The 27,633-nt window shown below is 42.1% G+C and overlaps 1 protein-coding gene across 8 annotated transcripts in view; it reads left to right on the top strand.

Moving 5' to 3' along the window:
* Positions 1 to 27,633, top strand: part of CACNA1D (calcium voltage-gated channel subunit alpha1 D) — a 350,522-nt gene that overhangs the window by 195,889 nt on the left and 127,000 nt on the right. For all 8 annotated transcript variants that reach the window (XM_074199181.1, XM_074199185.1, XM_074199184.1 and 5 more), the window contains 7 exons: positions 2,505 to 2,674; positions 18,751 to 18,838; positions 19,951 to 19,977; positions 21,823 to 21,983; positions 22,450 to 22,675; positions 22,788 to 22,995; positions 27,090 to 27,210. In XM_074199181.1, coding sequence (XP_074055282.1) covers positions 2,505 to 2,674; positions 18,751 to 18,838; positions 19,951 to 19,977; positions 21,823 to 21,983; positions 22,450 to 22,675; positions 22,788 to 22,995; positions 27,090 to 27,210 — 1,001 coding nt within the window. The remainder of the gene's footprint in view (positions 1 to 2,504; positions 2,675 to 18,750; positions 18,839 to 19,950; positions 19,978 to 21,822; positions 21,984 to 22,449; positions 22,676 to 22,787; positions 22,996 to 27,089; positions 27,211 to 27,633) is intronic.

Below are 27,633 nucleotides of genomic sequence, written 5' to 3'. Positions count from 1 at the left end.
CATGGCCAGGATTTCAGGCAGGTTTTTTTGAACTATGGAACTCATTACTGGGTATATTCAGTCTCTTTTCTCCTGCTCCTGTCCAAGTCATCCCACCTCTTAAGCATGAACTTTGCCTTTTGATCATGTCAGAATAAATTCTAAAGGACTGAACAGCAATCTGGAATGAGTCATTTAGAGTGTCTTGTGTTTTACCAAAATGTGTGCTGTAGTTGGATCTTGTATCTTTCTTTGCTTTGTCATCATTAGAACTATAATTTTCCACAATAATCAATCGTCTACCCCTTGTATTAGGGCAGGGAGGAGAGGTAGAAGTGGGAAAGTATTCTGCATTTTTTTCTGGAAAGGATAATATGGGAAGTGAAAGTTTTCTTTATAAGTTTCTTTCTACAAGGTGTCTTTTTCTATCTTCAGCAATCTATTAGTCATAACAAAATTAGATCAGATAGTAAATATAGCATAAAACTATCCAGGTCATGTGTAGAGATTCAAATTTTAGAACAAGATTCTCTTTAGATGATCCAGAGATTATACAGTGATGTTTTCTGGTGACTAATAGGATTGAAGAATTATTTAGTCATTCAAGACATGATTTCTTTTAGGGGGCAAGGGGATAACACTGACCTGTTTCTAGTTTTGACAGTTGACTAGGAATCTTTGTATTGATGCCCAGGAATGTGAATGAGTGGCATTTGGTGAATATTTTGGTTAGTTAATGGAAGCTCAGTCTTGTCTTTTTTGTCAACTCGCAAGAAGCCAGAAGACTCTATAGAGTCTATGTTACTATTATTGAGTCATTTTAGTTGTGTCCAACTTGTTGTGACTGTATTTGGGGTGTTCTTGGCAAAGATATTGGAGTGGCTTGCCATTTTACAGATGAGGAACTGAGATAAACAAGGTATTAAATGACTTACGTGGGGTTAGGAAGTGTCTGAGGCAAGATTTGAACTTTTGAAAATGAGTCTTATTGATACCAGACCCAACACTCTATCCATTGTGCCACCTATCTGTCCACAGAAGACTATATAAACCCTCAGTATCATGAGTTTTTAGGTGTTGGGGCATTTAGACCATATTTCACACAATGTAGAAGATCTCTTCCCCTGAGATCATGGAGGGAGATGCTTTTTCTCCAGAGATGTCAGTTTGTATCTGGGTTTCTCCTGGTTTGGTTTATAGCACAGCAGAACTTAGAGTTGGCTGAGTATTTCTAGGTAGTGATCTCTACTGTCCAGCTGACAGCTGTCTTTTCATGGTCATGAAATGGTCTCGCCATCACTTGAAGATGTGATGGACATATTCACATGAACACTGAGGTCCTTATGAAACAATTGTGGGAGTTTCAGGGACTGCCAGGCTGTCCTGGGTTATAGGGCTCTGTGTTCTGGTAGGGTTACTACCAGGAACAGAGTGAAATGATGCTGAGCTAATTTTGGCCAGGATTTTGGGCAGGTTTGGATTTTCCTTTTTTTTTTTTTAACCATGGGCCTCATTATTGGGTATGCTCAGAAAACTACTGCTGTGGCAATGTAGCACTTGACCAGGCAGTCTGTATAGGAGGCTGGGAGATCAGCTGGTGAATCAGCTTGTTCTGGACAAGTTGTTTTTGCTTTTCAACCATTTATCTTGGTATTGGGGATTCGGAATCTCAGAAATAGTTGACTGTCTTGAGGAAGTTCAAAAAACAGAAAACTCCCTACCATGGTGTCAGTCTGGCTTGGAGATCCCTGAGGAGAAGAGTTAGAACATTATGGGCATGAAATTTAGGGTTGAATCTCTTATCTCCTACCAAGCTTCCTGGTGGCTATGTCAATGGCTATTTGAGTATAAAAACTGGGTAGTTATCTACCTTACTCTGGATTTGCCCCGGCAAATGCAGAATTTGACCCACAGAGATGTTCACAAAATTGGAAATTGGCATCACATAGTGGTGCCCTGTGAAGGCCGTATCAATGCAGTGCGTGGTCTAATAGGACAAATAGTTAAATTTCTCCTCATGTAGGAGGGCTGATTTGCCATGAAGAGAGTCCCTCTTTGCCTTCTCCTGGTTCAGGGAGAGGCCTTGTGGCTGTCAGGATCCCTGGTAATTGTTTTCCTTATAAAATCCCACACCAGAGTCTGTTCCCGACTTCCCTTGCCCTCTGGCAGGACATTGGCAGAGCCAGGGCTTTTTCCTTCAGCCCTGGGCCAGCAGCGACAGACTCTGAGGAAGAGGGGAGCATGCTGGGGAGATGGAGGCTATGGGGAGAGGAGGGAAAGCCCCGAGACCCTGGCAAAGATGTTGACAATGGTATTAGCTTTTGCTTTTTGAGAAATGAGGCAGGGGGCTTTGTTGTGCTCTGTTTTCTCTGCTTCTCTTTAATGTGAAGAAGTCAGCACTGTGTCCATGCTCAGTTGTAGCCGCTCCACTTTGCAATGTGTGTATGTGTGTGTGTGTGTCCTGCTGTTTTCTCTTTTGGGTTCCAAACAGGCCCTGACTGGTGACTCTTCTCTTTGTGTCCCAGAGAATTTTCAAAGGAAAGAGAAAAGGCCAAAGCCCGGGGGGACTTTCAGAAACTCCGTGAGAAGCAACAGCTCGAAGAGGATTTGAAAGGCTACTTGGATTGGATAACCCAAGCAGAAGACATTGACCCTGAGAATGAGGATGAAGGGGGAGATGAGAACAAACGAAACAGTGAGTATTGTTCTCCCTGCTCCCATCTTCCAAGAGGCCTGAATTCATCAAGAAGCTTGCTCACTGAAGATATATGTGCCCGTGTGTATACACTTTGTGACCCCATGGGGAATTTTCTTGGCATAGATACTGGGGTGGGGCTCACCATTTCCTTCTCTAGCTCATTTTATAGATGAGGAAACTGAGGCAAACGTGATGAAATGACTTGCTTGTGGGTTTCTGAGGCTGGATGTGAACTCAGGAAACTGAGTATTTCTGACTCATAGCATCACCCAAGTCACCTGCTACAGGCTTCCTGATGAAAATGGATGCCCCTCTGGTCTTGTCACCTCTCTCCTGGCCCCCCAGACCTGACTCATGAGCTTCTTGAGAGGAGGACACACATCTGGTCTTATCTTCCTGTGAGCCCAGGGTTTGAGCTGCTGCTTAGGAAATGCTCATGTGAGAGTCAGAGGCTCATGTAAGAGTCTTGAAGTAGTGCCCATGACCTGGGGGTAGATGACTTGGGAGGCAAGGGTGGAGTCAGCCCATAGGCATTTAGGAAGCACCTTCTGGGTACTGGGGGCTGGAGTCTGGTCACAGAAAGACATAAAGGAATAGCTCCTGTGTTTAAGGGACCTGTGTTGTGTTGGGAGGCCCCAGGATGTGCCCTTGGAAGAGACTTTGGGACTCACCTAGCAGCGATCTCACATTTTGATGCCCAGCAACCCTGGAATTCTACTGGATTAAGTACTCTATAGTTATTATCTCCTTATGGCACAACAACTGCAGGATGGAAGTATTGTCATTATCCTCATTTTACAGTGGTGCAAACTGAGGCAGTTCAAGTCACACAGCTAGTCATCAGTGTTGGATTTACATTCAGGTCTTCCTGACTCCAGGCCCAGCACTCACTGAGCCACTGCACTGCCCCTTAGAAGAAACATTTGTGATGAGCCAGGACTGATGATGGTTCAACCAATGTAAATTAATTACTGTTGTCAATCTAGATATTTCTTGAATACAGAAAATAGGGGCTGCATTTCCAATGGACAGGCTTTTCTTCTTCCTCCTGAAAGGCCTACAGAGGTGTCAGGCAAGAGGTGAACCTAGAGACATTTCTAATTTGTGCCTTGACAGCTAGGTCAGAGGGTGAACTTCAAGGTCACAAGTCTAAGGGGGAGGTCTGGGAAACTGGCTGAGGAAGTCAGCTCCCCAGAAGGTCAAGGTCATTTGCCTCTAAGGGAATCTTCTCTCCAGAGGTTGATTCACTTAATTGAGTTGAATATATGTGTTCAAGGAGACCACTGGTGGAATTATAGACCAAATTGTAGACCAAAATGTACTTATGTTTTGGACTGTGTTTCCATCATCATGTGATTCTGTGCCTCATTTCTGAGTCCCAGTGGTTGCAGCACAAGATGAGGTTGGGGAGGGAAATGAGAGGGTAACTAGATTCTTTGGGGGAAATTAATTTGGGAGATGTAGGGATTGGGTGGACTTTTGGCAAAGAGTCAAGGGTGGGATTAAAAAACAAGAGGAGAAGAATGTGAAAGAAGGAAGAGAAAAAAATCTTCCCTATCCAGGAGGAATAGGTGCTTACACATTAAATGCAGTGCATTTGGGGTTTGACAGGTCTCTTCAGGGCCCTGATTGGGAAGAGTAGAGAGGAGGAAAAAGGGGAGAGGACCAAAGTTGGCTTGGCCTTGATATCTGCACACCAAGGTGATACAGAGTTAGGGCTGCTGGCAATGGCACCTGGCCCACAAAACTCATCTTTTAGTATTCATTCATGTTTGGTATTCCTATAGCAGGATATGTCACCTTTCGGCAAGACTCAGACTTTAATGACGTTTTGTTCCTAGAGCTCCATGCCCTCTTTAGAGTTGGGCAAAATGACCCCAAAGAGGGAGGGACTCATCAGCAGGGAAGTCAGTTGAGATTTCAGGGAAGTCCTACCACACCTAATGAAGAGTGGAATATCTCTTTCTTCTCAGCCCAGGGTTCTAGAAATGAATATTCACTTACATTCAGAGAAAACAGAGTTGTTCTTTGGATGGAAGAAATTAAGAGCAGGGCATCTGTGTTTATAAAATGCTACTCAAACTTGTTAATGTCATTTTAGTCAGTCTGTATCCTCCTGATTCTCCAAAAGGCTTTAGTATTTAAACCAAAGAATATGTCATGCTTCTCTGGGGCATTAGATACCCAGAAGTTCCTCCTGTTTAGATAAACTATCTTGCCTACTTCTTTTCTCTTTGTAGTGATGGTTTGAGGTTTTTCTTCCTTCTGCCTCCATTTTCTTGATTGCAGTACTCTTACTGACCTTTTGAATAAACATTGATGGACCTCCTGCTCAGCCTTCTCTAAAATCCCTCTTTGCCTAGTTCATACAAACCAGGAAATAGGAATGGCTGTTTGGTGGTCTAGTTTCCCCTGATAGAGCTCCTCTCCCTGAAGCTGGGGTCTTTCTACAGCCTCTGGGCTTGTTGCTGATGATCTCAGCATTGTGCTCTCATGAAAAATACTCTGGTGCCAGGGTCTTAGTATCTCCTATGCAGTTTAAAGCTAGTTCCTTTCCATAATGATCTGAAGAGCAAGATGTTTTTGAGAGGCTTGAGAGTTAAAAATCTTTTAAAGGAAAGCAGTAAGAGTATAGCACTATGATGACCCTCAAAAATGCATTATTTAGTATCACAAGTAAGGGAAAGAAATAAAGTCTGTAAAATGCCCCAGTAAATCATCTGAATTAATATTTTTATTGGTGTTCCAGATCCTGGGAAACTGCTCTAGTTCAGGTAGAGGGGTATCATATTTCCTACTTTACATTGATGTTTGGAGCTTGGAGTGATTAACTAGCTTCGCTCCGAGTCCAAAATAGAAAATATTCCTTTTCAGATGCCCCTTTTCTTTATTGAGCTCATTTTTACTGGATGCTAGGATTTATTATAGCATGACACTAACATTAAATATTATGCAACTTCTCTGATTCTTTTAACCTTGAAGATTAGACTTTTCAGTAAGCAATCAGTTACTCATCTCTGCCTAAAATCTGTACCTATAAGAAAAAAATAAACCAATGCTAGATGATGATGAGGAAAGCCTCTCAGAACTCAGAGAGACCTCTAGACAAGCCCTGATCCAGGTGGTTTTTTTCTCTCCTGCCTCCTTTTGAAAGGTGATGAGGGGGCCTCAACCAGGGTTGAGGACAGGAGTTCCTGACTCTTCTTTTGTGTTATTCTAGTGACACTTAGGGACCCCTGGCCAAAATAATATTTTAAATTCATAAAATAAAGTTAAATAGGATGCCAAAGGAAAACATTTTAAAATACAGTTACAAAATGTAATAAAAAAGAGTTCACAGGCCCCCTGAAATCTATCCATAAATCTCTTGGGCAGAATCCCTGACCTACAGAAGAAATTTCCCCTGAATCAACAGAGCTAGATCATGTTTCCAAAGAAAGTTTGAGATGTGGTACCATGTCCAAAGCACCAGGCCTAGAGACAGGAAGACTCCTTCCTTTTTTTAGAATTCAAATCTGGCCTCATATACTTACTGGCTATGTAACTGGGAGCAAGTCACTCCACCCTGTTTGCCTCAGTTTCCTCATCTGTCAAATGAATTGGAGAAGGAAATGGCAAACTACTTGAGTATCTTTACCAAGAAAACTTCACATGGGGTCACAAAGAGTTGGACATGACTAGAAATGAGCTACCACATCATCCCTGGGATCGAAGATTAAGTCACTATACAGCCTTCTTTTACAAATAAGTTATCCCTTTTGATTTGAATTTGACAGCACTGGTTTGAGAGGGGGAACTCTAGAATTTTGGAGAACATTATACCTGACGATGGCATGATTTTTTAGCAGAAATTGAAGATGCAGATTTCTGGCTTTCAGCAGTAGTTTCTGGTTCATCAGCACTTACTGTTGAACAGCAGCTGAAAAGTCAAGGATTTCCGGACGCACTCAGATTCCTTTTCTCCTTAGCAGAGCAGATGCCACCACTCAGATGCATGTTTGTTTTTGGTCCCTTTATTCCCTTGACCTATATCACCCAACACTACACTTTCCCTGGAAGGGGAAAACACAAAACAGAGAAAGTCACTGAGCTAGTCTAGCTGAACTGTGATGATTTCCAGGCCAGCCCTAAACATGCCACATATATATGTTGGTCTAGTAAATATGTCATATGTATCTATCTATCTATCTATCTATCTCTCTCTCTCTATATATATATATGTATATATATATATATTCAGATGAGAAGCTTAGTGTTATACATTTGATTAAATGGATGGAGCTCCCCCATTCAATTTTTAAACATTTGAAACATTTTAAGTGTAATTTATTTAACTTTTTGCTGAGCTTCAAGTTAATTTAGAAATCCTGCCAAATCTCTGAGCCGGTTTTCAGATAGATGCAGCTGCTTTTGAGTTAACAATGGAGATTTTTCTAGGACTATTAAAATCTGGAAGCCTGAAAGTCTATTTTAAACTTTTCTCATTGTCAGTGATTAGTACTTTAAAAAAGCTGAAAGTAATGAAATACTTTACCAGAAAACTCATTCTGAAATTCTGGCAAAAAAATAGGGGACTTTGCTGTGGAAAATTATAATGACCAATAATTTCTCAAAGTGGTCATAGTCAACAGGACAAAGACACTTGGTATTGTTGGATTCATAAACCCTAGTTTGACTTGAAGCTCAAAACTACAGAGGAATACTTTTGGGGGCTAGACAGTGTCTCCTCTGATTTGAGATTTCATCATTGTAGGTGTACTCCAAGGCTCCGTTCTGACCCTCCTTTTTTTCCCCTCTCTTTATTCTGACTCGATGGCCTCATTGGCTCCTAGTAGCCGCAGTTATCATTTCTATAAGGACAAAATCTGTCAGTCTTGCTCTAGTCACTCTCCTGAGATCCAGGCACATAACATCAAATACTCATGAGACCTTTTAAGGGCCATGTTCCATTTGTTGTGCCTAAGTTGTTTCAGTCGTGTCCAACTCTTCATGACCCCATTGGAGTTTTCTTGGCAGGCATCCTGGAATGGTTCTTCATTTCCTTCTCTGGCTCATTTCATAGATAGGGTAACTGAGGCAAACAGGATGAAGAGACTTGTTCAGGGTTCATCACCCCTAACTTCATGGCATGCATCACATGTAGCTTAAATTAAACAAATCTTAAACAACAACCTCAAACTAATCCTTCTTTCCAGCTTCTCTAATACCATTCTCCTAATTACTAGGGTTTCAAATCTTGGTGTAATCTTTGATGCCTCATTTTGTCATCTTTAAAGGGTGACAACAGCTTTAAAGGGTGAGCCTCCTCTCTATTTCTGAAACTTTGCCAGAATAGCAAAGTGATAGCTCCACCACCATGTAAGCTCATGCTATTGAATGGAGGAGAACTTCATGGACAGGGTTTGCTGTCTGCCTTCTTTAGTTTTTTTGTCATCTGAATGGAGATGTGCAGTTTGTCGATGTTATTTTTTTTCCTGGAAAAGGCACTTTTGTTATTTTTGATTTATCTGATCTCTTTACCATTAAGTTATTTCAGGGCATAGGTTAAAAATTGGAAGTATTCAGTCAACAACTTTAAAGACTTGGAACAATTTTAGTGATAAGAGGGGCTCCCTCTTGTGGAAAAACCTCTGTGTCAATCCTGAATCTTAGAAGAGGGGCCCACCAATGACTTTTCAGTCAGTCCATATTAGGGATCAAGGGATCAAGACTCTCACCTGTGAATGCTCCCCCTAAAAGATTTCGCTACTAGTTCAGAGCTGGAAGTTAAGTATCATCTGCCACTTCCCCTAGATAGGAGCTCTTTGTCGTTTGAACAGGAGAAAGAAATGAAAACACTATTGATATTCATAGAGAGGCAGAACCAAAATTTTGTGAAATTTTTTTTAAAATGTTGCTATATTGATATCTTTTCTTTTTTTCATCTTTATTTACCATTACCAAATAAGGAACAGAGGCTGTCACAAAATATAAAAGAAATCATTTCAGTTTCATGAAATGAAAAAAAAAAGTTTTGCTATAGAATCATAAAAATTAGGATAATAAATAAAATCTTGTTTGGAAAAATATTTGCATAAATTGCCTCTGTTAAGGATCTGATATCAGATATATAAAATTAGAACAAATATATGAGGCTAAGAGATATTATCCAGTGAATTTTGAAAATACATAACGAAACAACTCTCAAAAGAATTGCAGGCTTAATGGTCTTATGAAAGATTGATTCAGAGCACAGTAATAAGGAAAGTACACATCAAAATATCTCTAAGATTTGACCTTACTCCTGGAAAATTGGCAGGATGACCAAAGATGGAGCTTGCATTTTGGAGGGGCTGAGGAAAAATAGACACACAAGAACTCTTGATGGGGCAGCCATTCTGAACAGTGCCCCCAAAAGTGTCTAAAATAATCACACACTTCAACCTAGAGATTTCCTGCTTGGTATGTATTCCAAGAAGGTGAGAGATAGAAACAAAGGCTCATTGTGCACCCAGATAGTTCTAGGATCATTTTTTGATGATGGTGAAAATGACTTCACAACTGCTTAAAGAACAGTTCCTATTTGAAGCCTTATCTGATTCTCCCCATCCACTCTCATGCCCCCACCATTTACTTGAATTTTTTTATATGGACTGATTTATGCACTAGACATCTCTTGATAGGATGTGACCTCCTTGAGGGTAAGGAGTGTTTCATTTTTACCTTTTCCTTCTCAATGCCAAGCATAAGATCTGGCATATTTTAGTTGTTGAATAAGTGCTGACTGATTGATTGAAGCAAAATAAGTGCCCAAAGCTTGGGAGAGTTAGTTACATATATTTAGTGGAATATTACTGCATTGTTAGAAATAGCAAAATTGAATAACTCAAAAAAGCTTTGGAAAATGTATATGAACAAACTCAGCATGAAATCAGGTACCAGGAAAATGAGATATCTAGTAACTGCAATGATATCAATAGGAAAAAACAAAAAACCCCACAAAGTTGAATGTTATGTTTTCATAAGGACTAAGTTTGGTCTTTCTTTTTTTCGGAGGCAGAGGGACTGTGAGAAGTAATTTTCCACATAAAATCAGACATATCTTCATACCTCATATATGTTCATTAATTTTATTGAAATATTGTTTTTTTCTTTTTAAAATTTTATCACAAAATATGGCTTTCTTAATATCAGTATATATATATACATATATATATATATATTTGGGAATGAAGGGAATATAAAAAGAAAGATAATCAGTATGTGATTAAAGACATTAGAGGAAGAGCAGGTTAGGTTTGGAGTGCAGTCAAAGAATCAATGAACCTCAGAATGGAAAGACCCTTAAGGTGTCATCTCTGAATAATAATACCCCTTATGACCTGGGAAGGAGACTTCCATTGATAATATTCCCATTTTTCTTTGGATAAGGTCTTTGGATAGGGATTCTTTCTTTTAATATAAGAATTACAGTATAATGCAATACCTCCTTCTTAGTGGCTGCTGCTATCACCATAGAAAAACTAAGGATCATTGGATTTGTTGTTTTGTTTCCTGGGCTCCTATAGTCTTTGGTTATTAATTAATCAGAGATCACTTATTTAGCATTTACAGTGTACTTGGCCTGGTGCTAGAGTTGGAAACGTGGAAAATTCCATAGCCCCTTCTTTGTCTTCCTCTCAGCTGAGGACCTTGCTTCATATTTTATCAAAAAAATTGAGAAGGCCCTGAATGCTAGGCAGTTGGGGTTAAGTGACTTTCCCAAGGCCACACAGCTAGTAAGTCTCAAATGTCTGAAGTAAGATTTGAACTTAGGTCTTTCTGACTCCAGGGCTGATACTCTATCCATTGCATCACCTAGCTGCCCTCAAGTCCTAGGAACCTGTTGAGAAGGCACTGAAACCATCAGCAGGTGCTGATGATGGCCTTGATGTTTCATTTCTAAAAGGAAGGATTTGCACTGAATGGTCTCTAAAGGTCTTTCCAGGTCCAGTGTTCCATTAGACCACAAGTGTATGGATTCCAGTTCTAATACTTCCTAGATGTGTGACCACTGACAAGTTATCTAGCAAGTTATCTAAATATCATATTAGAAATGTTAGCTTTAGCAATAAGAGAAGAAAATGAAATTGAAGGAATTAGAATAGGCAATGAGGAAGCAAGTTATCTAGCATCAGATGACCTGGGTTCAAATCTTGCCTCCTCTCACTGACTCCTTGATTGAGTCTGGACAAGTTACCCCTTTTCTCTGGGACTCAGTTTCATCTTTGGAAAATGAGGGAGTTGGACTCCATTATTCCTAAGGCCCCTTTCAGTTTAGATCTGGGATCCAGTGATCCAAATAAACACCAGTGAACGTTCATCTAAATTCTCTGGTATTTATAAAGTTTTTTGCAGTGGAGGAAATTATGTGATCAGATATATATTTCAGGAATATCCCTGTAGCATTTGGACAATCTCTTGAAGGGGGGGAGGTCTTGAGAAAGGAAGAGGAATTTGAATACTATTGAAATTATCAGGGTCTGAACTAGGTTGATGGCTATATGAAGGGAGTGACATTGAGGCAAGGGAAATAAAATTTATCACCTGTTTGTGAGTTAGTGTGAAGGGTCAAGGATGATCCTAGAAATGCAAGCCTAAGGGACTGAAAGCATGGTGATAACCTTGACACGCTAGTGAGTGTCTGAGGTCAAATTTGAGCTCAGGTCTTCCTGACTTTAGACCTAGTGCTCCATCTAGTTTCCTTTATCTTCCTAATTTTACAAATAAGTAAACTGAGCCCCAGAAAGGAGGAGTAGCACACCTAACTTCTACCTTTCCTGTAACTGGTAAATGGCAGATGAAGGATCAAGATCCCTTGAACCCTACCTCAGGGCTCTTTTCATTGGCAGACTGGAGGGCATAATATACCAGCTGCAACACTGTTCTAGTTAGGGCAGTTTCCTAGTGAGGGCCCATTGACCATCATCTGAACTCTAGGAGGACTGTAAAACCTGAATGTCCCTTTTTACATTCTCACTGAACAGTGATACGACTCTATCTTCAAATTGTATAATCCTATTGGGACGGTGAGGCCAGATGAACGAGACTGTGCCATCACCTCCATCTCTTCCCTGGTTTGTTGGAAGGGCTCAGGCTGTGCTGGGACCCCTGGTGGGTCCAGACCCTCTCATGTGGCTGCCTGGTTTATTTTGCTTTTTATTTTTGCATTGGTCTTGCTGCCATCTTCTGTATAACAATGGAACTCTCAACATTTAACCTGAAGAGGTTACAGTGGCTGATTTACTTAAGGATGAGAAAAAGAAACGGTTGCTCTGCTGTGGCCGCCGCCGCCGCCACCACCATCATCCTGAAGACCATGGTAACTGACCAGCTCCGTGTGTTTGGACACTGAAGTGCCTTCCTGGTACCTGCTTTCCCTGGACTGATTTTCCTTCATGAAGGAGCTTCCCGTGGAAGCCTCGTGTGCTAGTTTGTGCATGTCCTTCCATGCAGTGATTGAATTGCTTGCTTTCTATCAGTGATTGCGGTGCTGTGTGAGTTTGCTTTTCTCTGCGGTTTTCCCTTCACTGAGAGCTTTGGCTTTGAGAATGCAGTTTTGGGGTCCAGCTGCTCCAGAAGCAGGGCCTGGGCCCTCCTCCTTCAGGTACAATGTGTCACTTCTTTTAGAGCTGAAGCCTTCCTCTTCTAGGGAAGTGACCTGAGTGCCCACCAGGCCACTGCCCATTTTTTTTCATTGTTCAAGAGGCCAATCAATTTTAGCTCAGAAAAGAGTCTGGGGAAATAATCTGGCATTGTTCAAAGGCTGAAATCAGGGATCTGCTTCAGTTTAGGAAGTGGTGACCAAGTGCCCTTTCTGTGCAAGGCATCCAAAGCAAGTGTCCCCCTGTTCTCCAGGAGGTGAGCTTCTAGTAGGCACTCACAGTGTGGACAGATAACCACACATGCACACGCACACACACACACACACACACACACACACACACACACCCCAACAACAACTAGCATTTCTGAAACACTTTACTGTTGGCAAAGTCCTTACACAAGCCGGGGAGGTAAGTGTTACCTCCATTTTATAGTTGAGGACACTGAGACAGGCACACATTTGACATGCCCAGGGTCACACAACTAGGAAGTGTCTGATGCCCAGTTTGAAGCCAGGTCTTCCTGAATCCAGCCCCATTGTTCTCTTCCCTGGCCTTTTCAGCTCCTAAGATTTCAGAAGCATCCAGAGCCGTTGCCAGTCAGCCTGATTCCTATCTGGCACTAAATGCAGACAGCTCTGGAGGAGAAAGTGAGGCTGGGGACTCCGCACAGCCCCCCCCCCACTCAAATCCAACTCACATGCTTTCATGGCATCACCTCCCTGATAACAGAGGACAACAACTCATCTTTCACAAGGGATACAGCAGGATAACAGAATGATTTCTAAGAGGAAGTGGTTCCCAAACAGACTCTTGATGGGCATCCCAGGAGCTCACGAGCCCATGAAGCCAAGGCTGTGTCCTAGTAGTGGGTATCCCTGCTGCCCCCCTGGCTGTTGGCTTTGGTGAACAAGCTGCTGCGAACAAGTGTATGCAGGTAGACAGCACGTCTTCTTCCCAGACTGGCTGCTAGCTCAGGTATAAACTTTTAAGGCTGTATGAATGCTTGACTTCAAATTTCTAAAAAAGGACAGCAACTGGGACTGTGCCACTAGGGATGATGTGACTAAGGGGCTGACTCTGAGTCATCCAGCTGTGGAGCCAAAGAACTCTGAGGTGGTCTGACCCGATTCTCACATTTTCCATTGAGGAGATGATCTGAGAGAGATCCTGTAACTCACCTGGCACAGAGTCACACATTTAGGGCAGAACTGTCCAAGTCTAATTAGGAAGAAAAATAATCAAGCAGCAAGCATTTATTAAAAACCCATTAAGCGATCAGTAGTGGTTGCCTATCTGTGAGAAATGGGGAGGGTTTGCTGTATTGGTCAAACTGGGACTGCCCAGAATCACAGAATGTACATCCTAGAAAGGGATTTTAGAGATCATCTAACTTCAAATCCTACTTTTTTACAAATGAGGAAACTGAGGCCTGAAAGGAAAGAAATTTGCTGAAGATCATACAAGTAATTAGTGTTGTAGCTATGGTTTGAACCCAGGATATTCAGACTCTAAGTTCTTTGCTCTTCCTACATATACTACCTTAGAAGCTAATCAGTAAACATCTATTAAGTGCCTTCTATTTGCCAAGCTCAAAGATAGACTGAAATAGTTCCTGCCCTCAAGGAGCTTATATTATAAGGATTACATGGGCAAGAAAAAGCACACACAAATATGGAAAGAAAAGGTGACTAGCTTGCAGTGCTTGTCCTTTCCCTGGGACTGGCTGCAATTTTCTACACTTAGTGGAGGCTGGTTTTCCTTCTAGAAGAGAAGGTAAATGGACCCTAGGAAGACCTGTATTTACTAGGTGCAGCCTGGGGAGAGGGCTATATTCCAGGACATAGTGGAAGCAGACTTTCAAAGCAGGACCATAGGGAAAAAAAAGCATTTGTAGGAGGCAGCTAGGTGGTGCAGTGAATAGAGCACCGGCCCTGGAGTCAGAAGGACTTGAGTTCAAATTCAGCCTCAGACACTTAACAATTGCCTACCTGTGTGGCCTTGGGCAAGTCACTTAACCCCATTTCTTTGCAAAACACGCAAAAACAAACAAAGGGAAAGGCATCTGTACAAGCAGAAGGGCATGGGAGGTTTTGTCAGAATACAGGCTATTCAGACAAGGGAGATTGGACTCTGCTCTCTGTCTCTTCCCCTCCTTTAATATGTAGGGATGCTTGGGGGAAAGGGTGCTCCCTTCACTGCCATAGCTTAGTCTCCTCTTCACCTTTCCCTTTTAGTTTCTGCCGCTGGTTGTTGCCCTGTGAAGTCCTGGGCAGGACTGCTCCTGTGGCTTTCTCTCTCTCTGTGCAGCTGTTTCCTCTCCCTTTGCCTGTTAAAGGGGGTTTCTGTAAGAACTCCTGGAGCCCCTCAAGCCCACCTTCCAGCTCCTAAGGCTTGGTAGTTCAGAGCTAAGAGGAAATGCTTATCCAGAGAATTCCCAAGTCCCAGGATGACAATGGGCAAACCCCTTATATTGTGGTGGGGAGGGCAGTTTTGCAAACCTTTGTTAAATTAACTCCCATACATTTGGCATCTAAAATTAGTCAGGTTCAAATTAAATATTGTCAACCCTTAAGAGAACAAGGATGATCAATCTAGCACCCCAGGGAAACCATCTTTGACAGCTTTTAATAGAAATCTACATCCATGATCCATGCTGGGTAACAAAGCTCGAATGGCTCCTGGTGGCCAGTGAGTAGTCTCTTTATTTCATCAGCAAGGAAGCTGAGACCTGGGGAGGTTAAATGAGTGCCTTGCCCCCAGCTTCAGAGGGGTCCCCTCTGTCCCATCAGGCCTTTCTTGGTCCTGCCAGCTGCTGGTGCCTCCCCCAGCTAGGAGCCTGGTCCTTGGCTTTGTCCAAGTTTTGTACACATCTATTAGTGTGCATGTGTGCCTCTCAAGACAGTGAAAATTTCTTGGGACCAGGGACTATTCCCATGGCTTGCCCCAGCCCCCAGCACAATGCATCTTCCCCATAGGAGGTACCTAATAAATACTAATTGATGTGTATGTGCTTTGTGTTAGTTATGAAAAAAATCAAAAATAACTTTCCTTGGAAAGTGATTGAATTCCCTGTATGTGCAGACTGGCCTCCCTGGCTCCTCTAGTCAGTATGTTTGGGATTCTGTCTCCCTCCTTTTGCCTGTGTGCATGGGAGAGTGGAGCTCCTTTTTAGAAAGCAAGGTCAAATCCCTGCCCATAGGGGCAAAGCAGGTCCCCCAGCAGAGGGGCAGTCCCAGGGATGGGGCAGCCAGCATCACCAGTTCAGGGAATGGTCCCATCCAGAGAGGATCGGTGTTTGCCAGGATGCATGCTACAGCAGCCAGAGAGCCTCTGCAGCTTCTCAGACTCCTCTAACTCATTCTCTTGAGGTTTTTGTGAAAGCTGTCATGGTTTGTCTAGTAATTCTCCACCCATAATGCACATTTCACAGAATCTTCTCCTGCCAAACTTTGGTCTTTCAGGAGATGGGGTTTTGTCACCCCCTGGGAATTCTATTGCTGAAGGGGAATCTGCTGGTTCCCAGGAACCCTGTTACTGCATAGAGATCCCTGCTAAATGTTTTCCAGTTTGCCTTGTTAATTTTCTAAGCCCAATAAGGAGTTCTGCTTCTGGCACACACTGACTGTGTGCCTTTGGCCAACTCACCAAACTGATCTTGCAGAGGAGGTGCTGACCTGCACGGGGCGGGGTGGGGGGGAGTCCCCTCCTCAGGGAGTTCCTAGTACCAGTCAAATCACAAGTCAAATCCCTAGTCCTATCCTAGACTTCTATTGGGGCTCACTGGAATAAAAAATGCTTTTCTATAAAAATTAGGGGACAAGGAGGAAGAAGAGAGAAGAAATCTCTGGAGAGAACTAACTCTTAAAAACAAAGGGAAAACATGTTCTTTGGACAAAAAAGGCCTGCCCCCACCCCGGCTCTGCCCCCAAGAGCTTTCTTAGGGGAGAGTCAGAAAACTGGTGAACTGCTGAAATATGAAGAAGTGAAAACTGGGGCACTGAAGGACTGGTTTGTGGGTCCTTCCATCACCTGGCTCCTCCACGGCTCATGCCATTTTCCATTATTATCAGTAGCCATCACAAGGTACAAATTAAGTGTCCATTTGTTAGTTTGCCTGCCTCCTAACGAAGGTTGAGACCAGAATATTAACATCCTAGGAGCAACAGTTGACCTCTGGATAATGCTTTGTTTCACCAAGCCCATTAGAGAACAAAACTCACTGTACTCAGAACCCCTTGATATCAGGAAGCAGGGCACAATGAACTATTGCTATAGTAAGGAACAGAAGCATGTGGTCCACTTGGATCCAATGTGGGTCTCCTGATTCTAAACTTGCCATCATCCCCCTGAGGCCAGAGAAGGAAAAAGTTTAGTCCAGGTTGGGCTTCCCAAACCCCACCCAGCCAGAGCTCATGTCTAGATTTTCAGATTTCAGACCCAGGATGCATTCCAGAGAGGGTCCTGGGGTTGGGATGGTGGCTGTTTGATAAGGACTGAGCAAAACCACCTGTCATCACCAGTGAGCTGTGGCAGGAAGAGGCCGGAGGTTGGAGGGTCAGCAGAAGGACAAAGGGCTCCTCCCCTTGGGTCAAGGCTGGCCAAGCATAGGACCTTTTTGTCATTGTGCTTTCCTCTGGAGATGCTGGTCCTCGCTGCTCATGCTGCCTGGGAAAGAGTCGGACCGTTATTCATTCAGGGTCAAAGATGGGGAATAAGTATTTAGGGAGTGCCTACTATGTGCTGGCTGCTGTTCTTGTTACAAATAGCAACCTGTTGATCTGTGACATTGAGCCTTGTATATTTGGTTGACTCAGAAATACTGAGAAGTCGCCTCCTTTCACAGGGCTGATGATAATTTATCAGCTTCAATTAAATTCTACTTTGTAGAAAGTAAATATGATTGACTTGGAACCCACCTCAGAGATTTCTGCATCATCAGGTCCCAGGATTAGGGAAATAAACAGGCCCCATCATTGTGATTTTTGTTTATTTGAATGCTTCCTGAATGATAATCATAACAATGGAAAACTGTCAAAAAGTTCTATTGAGAGCTGAAAATTCCTCCCCTTGACATCTTTTTAAACATTTGAATCTACTATATCAAGTGTCTGCTAGTGTAAACTGAGACCCCTGAGAGACCTTGCAAGTCCCGTGATCTCTCTGTGTTAAGAACTTGGCGGGGGTGCAGCTAGGTGGCACAGTGGATAAAGCACTGGCCCTGGAGTCAGGAGGACCTGAGTTCAAATTGGGCCTCAGACACTAATTACCTAGTTGTGTGACCTTGGGCAAGTCACTGAACCCCATTGCCTTGCAAAAACAAAATCAAAAAAAGAAGAAGAGCTTAAGTCCAAGTCCCACCCAGCCATCTATGGATGTCTGTTGGGTTCAATAAAAACCACTGCATTTTCCTGTGTGTTAGCAGTACCTCCTTTGGTGCCAGATAAAGAGGTCTTTGCCTTGGCCTTCATCATCAGCATTTATTGCTGCACTTCAACACACAGACATTTATTTATTAGTCACCTTCTAGGCACAAGGACCCAAATGAAGTCAGCCCTGCTCTCAGGGACCTTCTTCTCCTCAGCAGTAAGGTGGGTTGTGCATGCAGAACCCATTCTGAGAGCAGGAGGTAGAAGGATTCTGTCTTTAAGTTATGGCAGGAACAGGTAAAACCTATTGGGAGGGCTGATTTCCAACCTCTCTGACTTGTATAAATGAGTGTGGAACCTAGTTTTATGTGTCTTTTGACCCATTAAATCAGAGATGGACATTTCTTCTCACTTGTGCAGCCATGGTGACACACTGGGTGGCAATGGTGCCCACAGTGAACTCTTGTATTCTTCAAAAGCTTTCTGACTCCTTTTTGAATGGGCCCTATTTCTTAAGACAGATCAACCAAGGGGTGATTATTTGTATTTTTTTAAGGATTCTTTGATTTATAAAAGGAATCCTTAGAATAACCCTCCCAAAAAAACCCTCCATTTCATTCACATCTGGCTCCAGTGAATTTTTTTTAAACATCTCTTTACAAAATATGTTCTAGAGTAACCCCATAGCAGAACCTTATGTCTATCTAAATACATTGAGGCCGCAGAGGTACCTTTCTCAGCCTAGACTCTCACACCTATAAAATAATAATTTAAAAATTCAGTAATAAATAATTGGTCAGTAACCCTTTGAAGAGGTGAACTGGATAAGAGAGTGTTATTGGTGGAGGTTAGATTATTGGGCCTACTGGTGTTTCTCGTCAGTCAATCAGACTTGGAAGGACTTTGTCATTGCTCAGCATGCCCTATAGAAGGCACTAAAGGAAACTTTGCAAGAGGAAATGTTCAAGTTACCTGCCACAAACCTGGGTGAGGAACACCAAAGGGGAGAAGCATTTCAGATACCCATCCAAGCCATGTAACAGCCACCCCTTTCTCTGAAATATCCCTTTTCTTTCCACAGCAAGTATGCCCACGAGTGAAACAGAGTCTGTGAACACTGAAAACATCAGCGGAGAAGGGGAGAACCAAGGCTGCTGTGGCCGTCTCTGGTAAGTGGACAGAGCTCACTTCCCGATCATCCTGGCTAGAAATCTGGGGAAGGAATTGAGACCACTCCTCCAGTGTTCCCACCTGCTGCTACTCAGAGGGAGAACAAAGATGCTGAGCTCTGTGTAGAGGCTGAAAGGACAGAGGACTAGTTCTTCTCAACTGATTTGTGGAGTGAGCTTTTAAGCAAAGAGCAACAGATGCATGCATGGGTTGTTGGATTCTAAAGTCACGTGAGTGATAGAGCTTTATTATATTTGTTTGGTTTTTGGCAAGGCAATGGGGCTAAATGACCTGGCCAAGATCACACAGCTAGGTAGTGATATGTGTCTGAGGCGAATTTGAACTCAGGTCCTCCTGATTCCAGGGCTGGTGTGCTATCGACTCATTTTTTTTCACCCAGATCCTAACCCAATTATCAAGAACGATCTCTGCAGCCCTCCCTGTGGTCCTGTGAGTGTGTGACCACGAGGGACAAGAGACCCCAGATGCAAGCTGGGGGTGCTCCTTGCAATGGGTGCTGTGCTGCCTAGCTGAATTGGGGGCGTGTCCAGCCCCCATTTAGGCCACTTTTAAGGGTGCATATGGCAGCTGCTCATTTTCTGAAGGCAACAGTTTCATTTAGAAAAAGAAATGGCTATATTCCAAAGGCTAGCTGAATTGGTGTCAAGAGCCCTTGCTAGCTTCACCATGGAGCTTGTGGTACAGTCTGGGCTGAGCACCTTTCCTGCTTCCCCTCTGCTAGCCTCAGCTTCCTTTGGCCATTGGATTTAACAAAGGGTCATTAAGTGTTCCCTGTGAACACCCTGCAAAGGGAGGGCACAGTCCCAGTTCTCCTTTCAGGGCCAAGATAGAGTTGATAACCCCATCATTTGGGACCCAGCCTTGCAGTTGATACTATGGTCTCATTTGGGACAGTGAACTTTAAAGTACAGAGGAATGGGATTCTTCCTGCTGGGCCTCTGAAGGGGGTGGTGAGGAAGTTCTCTGCAGAGTGGAAGTCCCTGGACAGTGTAGCCTCTAGAGTCCAAGCACAGCTTGGAAGATCCAAGGAGCCATGGGAAATGTTGCACATGAACTTTCTTAAGAATATGTTTTGCTTTTTGTCTTTCAGTCAAGCAATCTCCAAATCCAAGCTCAGGTCAGTATGACTTCTTTGTTTCTATTTCTGTTTGGTTATTTATCCTTGTCTCTTCTTCCACCACCCCCACCATTGACACATTAATAGAAATCAGTTTTGAGTCATTTGTTGGTGACTTAATTTTCAAAATCCACCAGCTACTTCCTTATTCAGTCCATTTCTTAATCATTGCTAAGAACTCCTCATCACAGGGAATCCAGTTCTTAACCAGACGTCACCTCTGCCATTGTGCATTTTGTAGCCTCTTAGGGAGGCAGGACAAAGACATACACACACACACACACACACACACACACACACACACAGAGAGAGAGAGAGAGAGAGAGAGAGAGAGAGAGAGAGAGAGAGAGAGAGACATCAGTTGAGAGCAGTGGCAGCACAGGTCCATGTCTTTATTCTCCAAAAAAGGGAAAAATCATTGGATTTAGAGTCCACAAATCTGAGTTCAAATCCTGTCTCTGCTATCTACCTTTGTCAACCTACTCAAGTCTCTTAAATCTCTCTGGGTTTTGGCTTCCACATCAGAAAACCAGAGGAGTTGGACTAGATGAATGCTAAAGTTCCCTTTAGCTCAACTCAAATGTCAAAATCCTTTGAGTGTTCCATTATTCCCACATTGGCTCACCTGGGTGAACCTGCCCTATTTTCAACAACTCTTCCTATGAAGCATGTGACTGTGTGTAGTAAAGCTCAGAAGCCCTCATTTTCTAACCCCCTTCAGAATATTTGCTCTACCCACTTTGTAAACTCCATGAGTGGGATATCCAACTTTCCTTTTGATAGGTGAAGCTATAATCACCATGCTTCCACATTGTCACAGGCTCACATGTGAGTCTCTAGCTAAATTGAGAGGGTTCCATCAAGGTAGCTTGATTGGCCATTCCTGCCCTGTTACTCATTGCCTAGAAACCTCCCTTGACCCTATCTTTCATCAGCTAGAGAGCCCTTGGTCCTGCTGTTCCATCTCCTCAGCATTCTTGGCTCTTGTTTGTTGGGAGATGTCAGAGCACCAGTTCAGAGTGAAAGAGGAAAATGATCTCCTATGGCAGGAGATGTTTGTCAGAATAAATCTGGCTATGCAAGAGAATATTTTCCATAATTACAAACAGGAGCTTGAAGTGGGTGGAAGGAACTCACTACTTGTCTGTTTGGTTGGACTCATTTTATTTTTATGAAAATATGATTCAATATTAGCTCTGCTCATGAAGGTATATTTGAGCATCATTACTTATAAAGGGCAGCTGATGATTCAGTGGGAAGACTCATGTCCCACTAGAATTGATGGCTCTGCCAAGTTCAGAAAGAACTGGAAAGGTTTAAGAAAGAAATTGCAAAGTACTTTTTTTAAATCATGATTTCTGGATTGCATTTATGCCTAGAAAAGGCTGTCTTGTGGCTCAAAAACCTGGGCATAGTTATAACATCTAGTACATGACTTTGTCTTCAGAAATTTTTCAACACACAGACTCTATTGATATTGTATGTAGATGTGAGTCTTATTTTTCTTTTTATGTAATCCATAAACCCAGACTCTTGATGTTGAAGTAATATTCTGAGGGTTTGAATTATATCTACAGCATTCTGTGCTAAGGAAGTCAGGACCATTAAAACACAGTCAATATGGATCAAGGCAGTCATTTAAAAACTTGTGTTTTCAGGCCAGAAAAAAAGACACTGCTTTCAGAAGCTATTAAGATTTGTACTACTCATCATCCCTTTTTCATGCCCCTAGCCCCTTCCTTCCCATCTCCCCTTCTTCTGTTTACTGATATCCTAGACCTCAGTCAGCGCACACTCAGGTAACAGGACTTTTATAGTGACAGTCAAGTTGTTTTTGTATTTCAGCCGACGATGGCGTCGCTGGAATCGTTTCAGTCGAAGAAGATGCCGAGCTGCAGTGAAATCGGTTTCATTCTATTGGCTGGTGATCGTCTTAGTGTTCCTCAATACCTTGACGATTTCCTCTGAGCATTATAATCAGCCCGATTGGTTGACCCAGATTCAAGGTAGGAAAAGAAAATGTTTTATATTTATTTTGGATTTTGGATTACTAAGAACACCGAAGTAGGATCTAGTTTTCTGGAACATTAAGAGTGAGCAATTCTACTAAATGCTAAAAAAAAAAAAAAAAATTAAGAAATAGTCTCAACTGAGGAACTCTCTACATGTGCATCATGTGAACACTGTATTTAGATAACCCATTACTAATAAAAATAACTGGTATGTAATAACTGGAGGTAAAATTGTGAGTGCCTGTAGCTGAAATTGAGCCTGAATTTAGAACTTGGCCTTTGGATGCAAGGCTACTTGAGCCAGGATTGGACCCTGAAGTACTGCTGGAGGCCACACCATTTTCTTCAAAGGATTCAGGAGCTACTGAAGGTCAAAGATGGGCTACAGAAGGGAGTGCGCCTTTGGAAAATGTGTCCAGTGGTCTGAGCAACCAGATTTCTGAACCGTTTGTCTTTCTAGATATTGCCAACAAGGTTCTCCTGGCCATGTTCACCTGTGAGATGCTAGTCAAGATGTACAGCCTGGGCCTCCAGGCCTATTTTGTCTCCCTTTTCAATCGGTTTGATTGCTTTGTGGTGTGTGGCGGGATCACAGAGACCATTCTGGTTGAATTGGAAATCATGTCTCCTCTGGGCATCTCAGTGTTTCGGTGTGTGCGCCTCTTGCGCATTTTCAAAGTGACCAGGTAAGAGAGCTGACCCTGGCCCCTTTCAGGAGAGGATTTGATTATTTGAAGTTGCTTATGTATGTGCATGCACATGGGAAGGATCTGTTTTAATCTGTATTTTTATTCCTAGGCATTGGACATCTCTAAGCAACCTGGTGGCATCTTTGTTAAACTCCATGAAGTCCATTGCTTCCCTGCTACTCCTGCTTTTCCTCTTCATCATCATTTTCTCGTTGCTTGGAATGCAGCTGTTTGGGGGCAAATTTAACTTTGATGAGACCCAGACAAAGAGGAGCACCTTCGACAATTTCCCTCAAGCTCTTTTAACAGTGTTTCAGGTAACTTTTCTCTTTCCTTGGTCCCACCATTGATGAAGAACCAACTGACTGGGGTAGGACAGCAACTTGAATAGTTACTTCTGCACCAGGAGCTTCTCTTCTTCCTGCACATAGATGGGCTAAGGCCTGTGGGCATTCACAGAGCCCTTGGGTAGGTTGTGGCAGTCTGGATTGACTGGAGAAAGTAAGAGGAGAGAAATGTTCACTTACACCGGAAAAACCCAGTCAGGCTAACTTAGAGTTTACATGTTATCTTAGAGTAAATAGGAAGCTACTTAAATTGATTGAATAAGGGAGTCAGGGAGAATAGCTTTCAAGAAAAATTACTTGGACAGTAATTTAGAGGCTGGAGCAGTGAGAAAAGTTTGGAAAAGGTGAGATTTTAGGGGAAAAGAGAATGAGTTCAGTTTTGATTAGACTAAGTGTGAAATGTTTAAAATCTCTATAGGCAAGACTGCAGCTCAGAGTAGAAACAGGATAGGTCACCGAATTTGAGGAGTCATCTCTAGAGAGAGGATTGCTGAACTCACAGGAGATTACTGACACAGAGAGAATGAATTAGAAGAAAAGAGGAGGGTCCAGGACCCCAAACCTTTGGAAATAACCACCATGAAGGATAGAAAACCACTTGGGAAAAGCCATCAGGAAAGAAAATGCAATGTCGTAGTAGGGGAATAGCTGTCAGATCCATTTAACTAGATCAGAGTCTGTAAAGGTGGATGAACGAAAACTGGAAACATAAATGGTAGCTAAATTGTAGAGAATTTTCAGACCTAGGAGTTTATTCTAGAGGTTGTAGGGGAGCCCTTGAAAATATTTTAGTAGGGACCCAAACTAGCCAGACCTATGTTTTAGGAATATCAAGCTAGCCGCTCTAGAAAGGATAGATTGGAGAGGACTGACTGGTGGAGCCAGGAACCCTGGTTGAGGAGCAAGAGCACCAGTTTCATAGGTTCCTAGGTCAGAAGCTGTGGAGATCTCATTTCCAGGAATCATTCAGGTAAGAGAGAGGATGTGAGGTTCCCCAAATGACACACTTCACAAGATATTACATTGTTAGGCACCTTTTAAAATTATCCATCTGTGGAAAAGTTACTGCGCTGGTGCATCTATACCCTGGAATTCATTTGTTGTACATCCTATTCCATTTCTCTGTGTGACGCAGCTTTTGTGTTTGCCATTAAATTTAGCTTTCATCGTTAAACTTACTTTAGTCACTGCGTTCTTTTGTTCACTGAAGATGCTAAAGCAAAACAAATGACTCAAAAATGCATTCCTTCCGAAGTGTTGGATAACATCATCTTCCTGCTCTCAGGAGGAGGCAGGTCTTATGATCTCAAGTCAAGTAAAATGAGAGTAACATTTCTGGAAAACACTTATTCCTGAATATGTTGCCAGTGGAAGGGTGATATTAGACTTTTCTACAAATCATGGAAGAGGAGTTGCATTTTTATCCTGCCTGGGACACTAAATTAAGCAGATAGAATACTCCTGTAATCTCCCTTTTGTTTGGACTGTACAGCTACAAGCTGAGCTTGGGTGGCATTCATTATATCATGCTAGAACTCCAGGTTGTCTTGCATCCATGCCTACCCTGCACTCTTCCTTAGAAGGCATCAGAGGGGAAGAAGCAATAAAAAGAGTGGTCCAAAGTCAGGAGATTGGAGTTTCATCTTCCCTCTGTTGCTATCTCACGGTATTATCAGAGGTTAGTAATTCTATCTCTCCAAGTCTTTTTCCTCATTTGTAAAAATCAAATATTTGTACTTGGATGACAGCTGAGGCCCTTTGCAGTTCAGTCACTCTGGAGAAGCAGAGGACTTCAGAATTTGGAAGGGGCCTGAGGCATCCTCTCCTCAGGATACCAGAACAGTCCCCCTGGCCCCCTAAAATCTCTGATGGTAGCTGTCCCGCCTCCAATTGGAGCTCCCCTTCTGGGGAAGGAGAGTCCCCGGAGCAGTCATTTCAACACTGAACTCTTCTATTCACTATATCACTATTTGTGTTCTACTGAAATCTGTTCCTCTTTGCCTTCCACATATTTTTCCTAAAATGAATATTCAGATGAATCTGCTGAAAGCTCATGTGAGTTTTAATTAGCTCTATTATTTCAGATTCTCATCTGTTCCAGGGGATGATGGACCTCTGATTTCATTGGTATAGATGATTCCCAATGAAGTAACTTCCCTCTGCCAATTGCCTTTGTCATTGCCATCTATAGTTTTAGAGAATTTCCAAAGCCAGTGAAAGATTAAATGACTTGACCAGGGTCACATAGCTAGGGGCTTGTGTTAGAGCTGGGACTTGAATCCAGACTTTCTAAACTCTTTCACCATCTCTGTCTCCTCTTGGATGTTGATTCTCATTAATATAACTTGTACAAATCTGATTCTGAGCCTGATGAGGAGTGGATTGGAGATCATTTCGAAGACATGGTAATGGTCTCCAGGTCCCTAAGGACTTTGATAGAGAAGAAGACCAGAGAGCAGCAGGAAAGTCTTATGGTTGGCTATGAGTAGAGGCAGCATGGTACAGGGGGAAAGATTGCTGCTTCTAGAGTCAAAGGGCCCAGATTCAGGTCTGGACTCAGGGTGATTTTTGGCAAGTCACTGCACCTACCCTGCTTTAATTTCCCTATTTATAAAAAAAAAATGAGGTTGGACTTGGATGGACTTTGAGAAGCTTTAGATCTTTGATCATATGATCCTGTGAAATTTTGGAGACACAAGTTTTGATATATTAATGATTAACTTAATCTTAATGATTAGAGTTGTCCAAAAACTGAATGGACTATCTCCAGAGTGAATTAGTTCCCTGCCACTAAAAATATTAAAGCAGAGGCTGAATTGCTATCTGTCAAACAAGATATTGACCCCATCCTACAGATTAGATAGGAAATCGGCTTTGTGCAGTAAGATTCTTTTGAATTCTTCGTGAACTGTGATTCTTAAAATAATTTTTCTCTAATTTGAATAAATATGGGAAAATATGGGAGTTGTTCAGTTTTTCCAACCTTTGTGACCCCATTTGAGGTTTTCTTGGTACTACAGTGATTTGCCATTTCCTTCTCCAAGTCATCTTGTAGGTGAGAAAACTGAGGCAAACTTTGTTAAGTGACTTGATCAGGGTAACCCAGCTAGTAAATGTTGAAGGTCAGATTTGAACTCAAGAAGATGAGTCTTCCTGATACCAGGACCAGTATTTTATCCACTGTACTACCTAGCTGCCCTGGTATATTGGGAAGGAGGCTTAACAAGCTAGGGAACTCCTCAGAACTACCTTCTTTATACAGTCTAAGCAAAATCCCATTGGGTAAGCCCAAAAGGTTCAACTTAAAAGAGCTGTTGGCCCAAAGGCTATACTGTCAGACTTGCACAGATTTGCCTGGGTTTTAGCAATTATGCTCCTAATGACTCTTGAGTATCTGTACCCTAAAAACATTTACTGTTGTCACCTTGGGTCATGTTTTCATGCTATAATTAAAATTATTTGTTGACCGTTTCTTATTTTTTCTTAGTCTTGGTCTGACTTGGCCTGTGGTAATTTAAGTGATTTCAATATTTAACCTACTTTATGATTGCATTGGTAGGGGTACAGATCATAACCACTCTCTTGCTTCAAAGATGCTTTAACAAGAGGTTATATAAATAGCAATCTGTGGTATGAAGCTCAAATGACAGTTGATTAACTGAGTAAAAAAGAAGGAACTAGTAGTGATTAGAGATTTTGTTTTATCACTGTCAACATTTATCTGAATTCTTTTTGTAATGACTTGACTTAGCCCTAAGGAATCTAAGAGAGAGGAGATTGAATTTGAAATTGTGAGCTATATGTAGTCTATGCCTGTTAGAGTTCTATAAATATATGTGGGACATGAGGAATACCATGTAGGGGAAAGTGTTAGTTGAATCTCTGTTTCTATTTTGCATCAACTATACATTGGATGAATTTGTGTAACACAAAATGCAATGGAAAAGGTTTGGGCATGTTCATATAGTCTGTGAATATCTTTATGAGTCAAAATATTTGTAAAATAATAAAGTAGATCTTGATTCTTTTCTTTCTGTCAGTGACAACTTACATTTGCATCTTAGATTCTTACAGGTGAAGACTGGAATGCCGTCATGTATGATGGAATTATGGCTTATGGGGGCCCATCTTCTTCAGGAATGATAGTCTGTATATATTTCATCATCCTGTTTATTTGTGGTAATTGTATCCTTCTGTGTTGACCAAGATCAGTTGTAGGGTTGTAATGGTATATCAATATTTTTTATTACTTTGGAAAAAAGCTCTTTCTCATTGTTTTGGGAAGGCCTTTATTCAATTATATTCTATTTCATTATGGATATGGTTATAGAGGAAGTAAAATTCCCAGTAGACTTTTCAGTATTAAAGTTGCCCTGGTATAAGCAGTGGCAGAGGATCAAGAGCCTTGCCATGGGCCATGTTCTATGGCTGGCAGAGAAATTTATTCGTAGAAGGTTATGGTTGTTTACTACAACATCACCTAAGTTTGATATTACAGAGAACTCTAATGAGGATCTGTCATCTTCAAATTTATCTTAGTCCTTCTTGAACCTATTTATATTTTTATCCCATAATTCCTATTTTGGTGATAAATTCTAAGTCCCTATA

Source organism: Macrotis lagotis, chromosome 8, assembly GCF_037893015.1.
Source record: "Macrotis lagotis isolate mMagLag1 chromosome 8, bilby.v1.9.chrom.fasta, whole genome shotgun sequence".
Taxonomy (NCBI): domain Eukaryota; kingdom Metazoa; phylum Chordata; class Mammalia; order Peramelemorphia; family Peramelidae; genus Macrotis; species Macrotis lagotis.
Note: the sequence above shows the minus strand (reverse complement) of the source record. Positions and strands in the feature narration are given on the sequence as shown.